The sequence below is a fragment of the Poromitra crassiceps genome (assembly GCF_964638095.1).
Source record: "Poromitra crassiceps genome assembly, chromosome: 5".
Taxonomy (NCBI): domain Eukaryota; kingdom Metazoa; phylum Chordata; class Actinopteri; order Beryciformes; family Melamphaidae; genus Poromitra; species Poromitra crassiceps.
Genome location: NC_139642.1, coordinates 52,275,041 through 52,277,763, shown reverse-complemented (window position 1 = coordinate 52,277,763; position 2,723 = coordinate 52,275,041). Strand labels below are relative to the sequence as shown.

Genomic DNA, 2,723 nt, shown 5'->3' with positions numbered 1-2,723 from the left:
TGTATGAACGAATGTGTCGGGCCGCCTTTTCCAAGTTAATCCCTTAAGAAGAGGTGTGGTTCTCTCTCTCTCTCTCTCTCACTGCTCTCTCTCTCTCGCTCTGAGCGCAATATCATCACATGGTCTCTCGCTCCTCTCCTCTTCTCTCGTCCCCTCATCTTCATTTTCTTCTGCTGTTATTGTTGCCGTGGCTGCTAATCTGAGGGAGTTCTCTCTCTCTCTCTCTCTCCGTCTGTGACTCTGGTTGTCATCTCTCCATCTCCTCTCCTCCGCTTGTGTTCAGTCCTTCCTGGTGTGGCATGAGTTCTTGTGGCGAGATGGGGGAGGCCATCGAACTCAGGTGAGTCAAATGCCTAGTAGGGGGGTTTTGTACCATGTGTGTGTGTATGTGCACAATACATGTAGGTGTATATGTGTGTATCCGTTTGCGTGCGTTTATGTGTGTTTGGGTTTTAAACTGGGTCGACTGTTACCGTAGCGATACGGCACCTTGGGCTATGTCTCTCAGCCTCTCCTCTTTTTTTTCCTATCTATCAAGTTGACCCTGTTTTCGCACGCCAGCTATCTGCAGGCTCTATAGAGGTCAATGGGGAATCCATGGTTTTAGCGTTAGCCATAGCTGCGGTTTGTTGTTGTTGTTTTTGTCATTGCGTTATTTGCTACAGTGGTATTTACAGTCACTGCCAAAGTGATGGGGCGTCTCGTCTAGTCTGTAACCACAGGGCTCATAGCGGCTAATAGCCTTAGCAGATGCATTAGCCCCCGAGCCCATATGGAAGAGATTAAACGCGCCAAATTTTTGTGTGGGATTTGCGTGTGCATGTGTTGTTCGTGTGTGTGTGTGTGTGTGTGTGTGTGTGTGTGTGTGCACCTGTCATACGCCCTTTTTGAAACAGAAGAGAGGTGATATTCCCCAACGCGCCACTAAATCCTATAGGTGTGTCCTAGCCAAGTCAAGCTGGAGGGTGGGACTGGTTTTCCTGAATTCCCTCCATTTATCACTTCCCGTTGTTTTGGCTCCGTCTTTGTCTCTGTCTCACGCTGTCTTAATGAGACATGTGCGAGAAGGACGCCTCTCAGTGACACAGACTACTAGAGTATTGAAGAGAGGACACACGATGGATGACATGAGGAGAGACAAAGGAGAGAAATACACAGATAGCAAGTTTATTTATAGCACATTTTGTACATCAGAATCAGAATCAGAAATACTATTTTGCCAAATGCATCACAAGGACACACAGGAATTCATTCTGGTGTAAAAAAAAAAAAACAACAAAAAAAAACTGACAGGACACAGTCAAGAGAAGACACTCAGGACATGAAAAATGGACATAGTCAAATTGAAAAAAAAAAAGATAATTTTTGAATAAAAGATACGCAGCTAAAAACACCCCTAAAGGTAAATTAAAATCATCAGGGGCAATTCAGTGTGCTTTACATAAATAAAAGCAAAAAGGAACATATAATATATTTAAAATAAAGTACAAAGTACATAAAATTGTCATTAAAAGAGAGTAATATTAAGTAATATAAGAAGAAAATACAAAGTACATCAAATAGAATAACGACCTAGTGGAAGTAGCGCTGACTGGAAAACCTAATTGAGAAGCATAGAGCAAAGGTCCTCCATAGAGCTTAGATGTCACTTCCCCGCTGGGAGTGACATGGGGACTAGCTCCACTGGGAGCGACATGGGGACTAGCTCCACTGGGAGTGACATGGGGACTAGCTCCTTCCAGAATTAGCCTCAGTAGAGGAATAGAGACAGTGCAAGTTGGAGAGCTCAATCGTAGGCACATGAAAAGACCTGCATTTAAAAAATGTTATTGGGGCTTTTCTGGCAGTTTGTTCCAGTTGCCTGCAGCATAACCGCTAAATGCTGCTTCATCATGTTCAGTTGGGACTCTGGGCTCTACTAGCTGACCTGAGTCCATGGAGCTAAGAGCCCTACTATGTTTAGACCCCTTAGGATAATGTAGATGTATTCTGGCACTAAAGCATTCAGTGATTTATAGACTAGTAGCAGCACGTTTAAATCTATTCTGTAACTATCTGGAAGCCAGTGTAAAGATCTTTCAGAACTGGAGTCATGTGCTGTGTTCTCTTGGTCCTGGATGAAACAGCAGCAGCATTCTGAGTGAGCTGCAGCTGTTTAACAACCTTTTTGGGAAGAGCAGAGGCCGACAGTGGTCCAGCCTACTGGAAATAAAAGCATGGATGAGTTTCTCTTGGTCATGTTAGGACACCAAACCCTTGATTCTGGCTACAGTATATCCTTAAGATGATGGAAGGCTGTTTTACTGATTGCTTTGGCTGGCGAAAGTGAGATCTGATTCTATTAGAACGTCAAGATTTCGGACTTGGTCTTTGTTTCTGAAGGCCCAAGAGTTGAGTTGTTTACTGATTCTCTTCTTTTTGTTGCCAAACCGTAAACACAATAATCTCTGTTTTGTCCTTATTTAATTGCAGGAGATTTTGGCTTCTCCAATTATTTATCTGGTCTCTAAACAATGACAATGGGGCTGGAGGCATCTGCTGGTGAGAGAGCCAGCTGAGTATCATCTGAGTATTTACACTCATCAATGTTGTTCTGACAGAATTTGTCCCAAAGATGAAACAGAACACGCCCCCTTTAGATGTGGCCAATAGGAGGGAGAGGATGAGAGGCGGGGTGAGGAAGTGAAAGAGGGGTCAGAGGGAGTTTGAATAGGGGACGGGTG

General features: G+C 44.0%; 1 protein-coding gene across 1 annotated transcript in view; it reads left to right on the top strand.

The window, feature by feature from the left end:
• Positions 1-299: 299 nt before the first annotated feature.
• Positions 300-2,723, top strand: part of numbl (NUMB like endocytic adaptor protein) — a gene marked incomplete at both ends in the record, with an annotated part of 42,450 nt that continues 40,026 nt past the window's right edge. Inside the window, 1 exon segment of the mRNA XM_083636778.1 lies at positions 300-340. Coding sequence (XP_083492904.1) covers positions 300-340 — 41 coding nt within the window.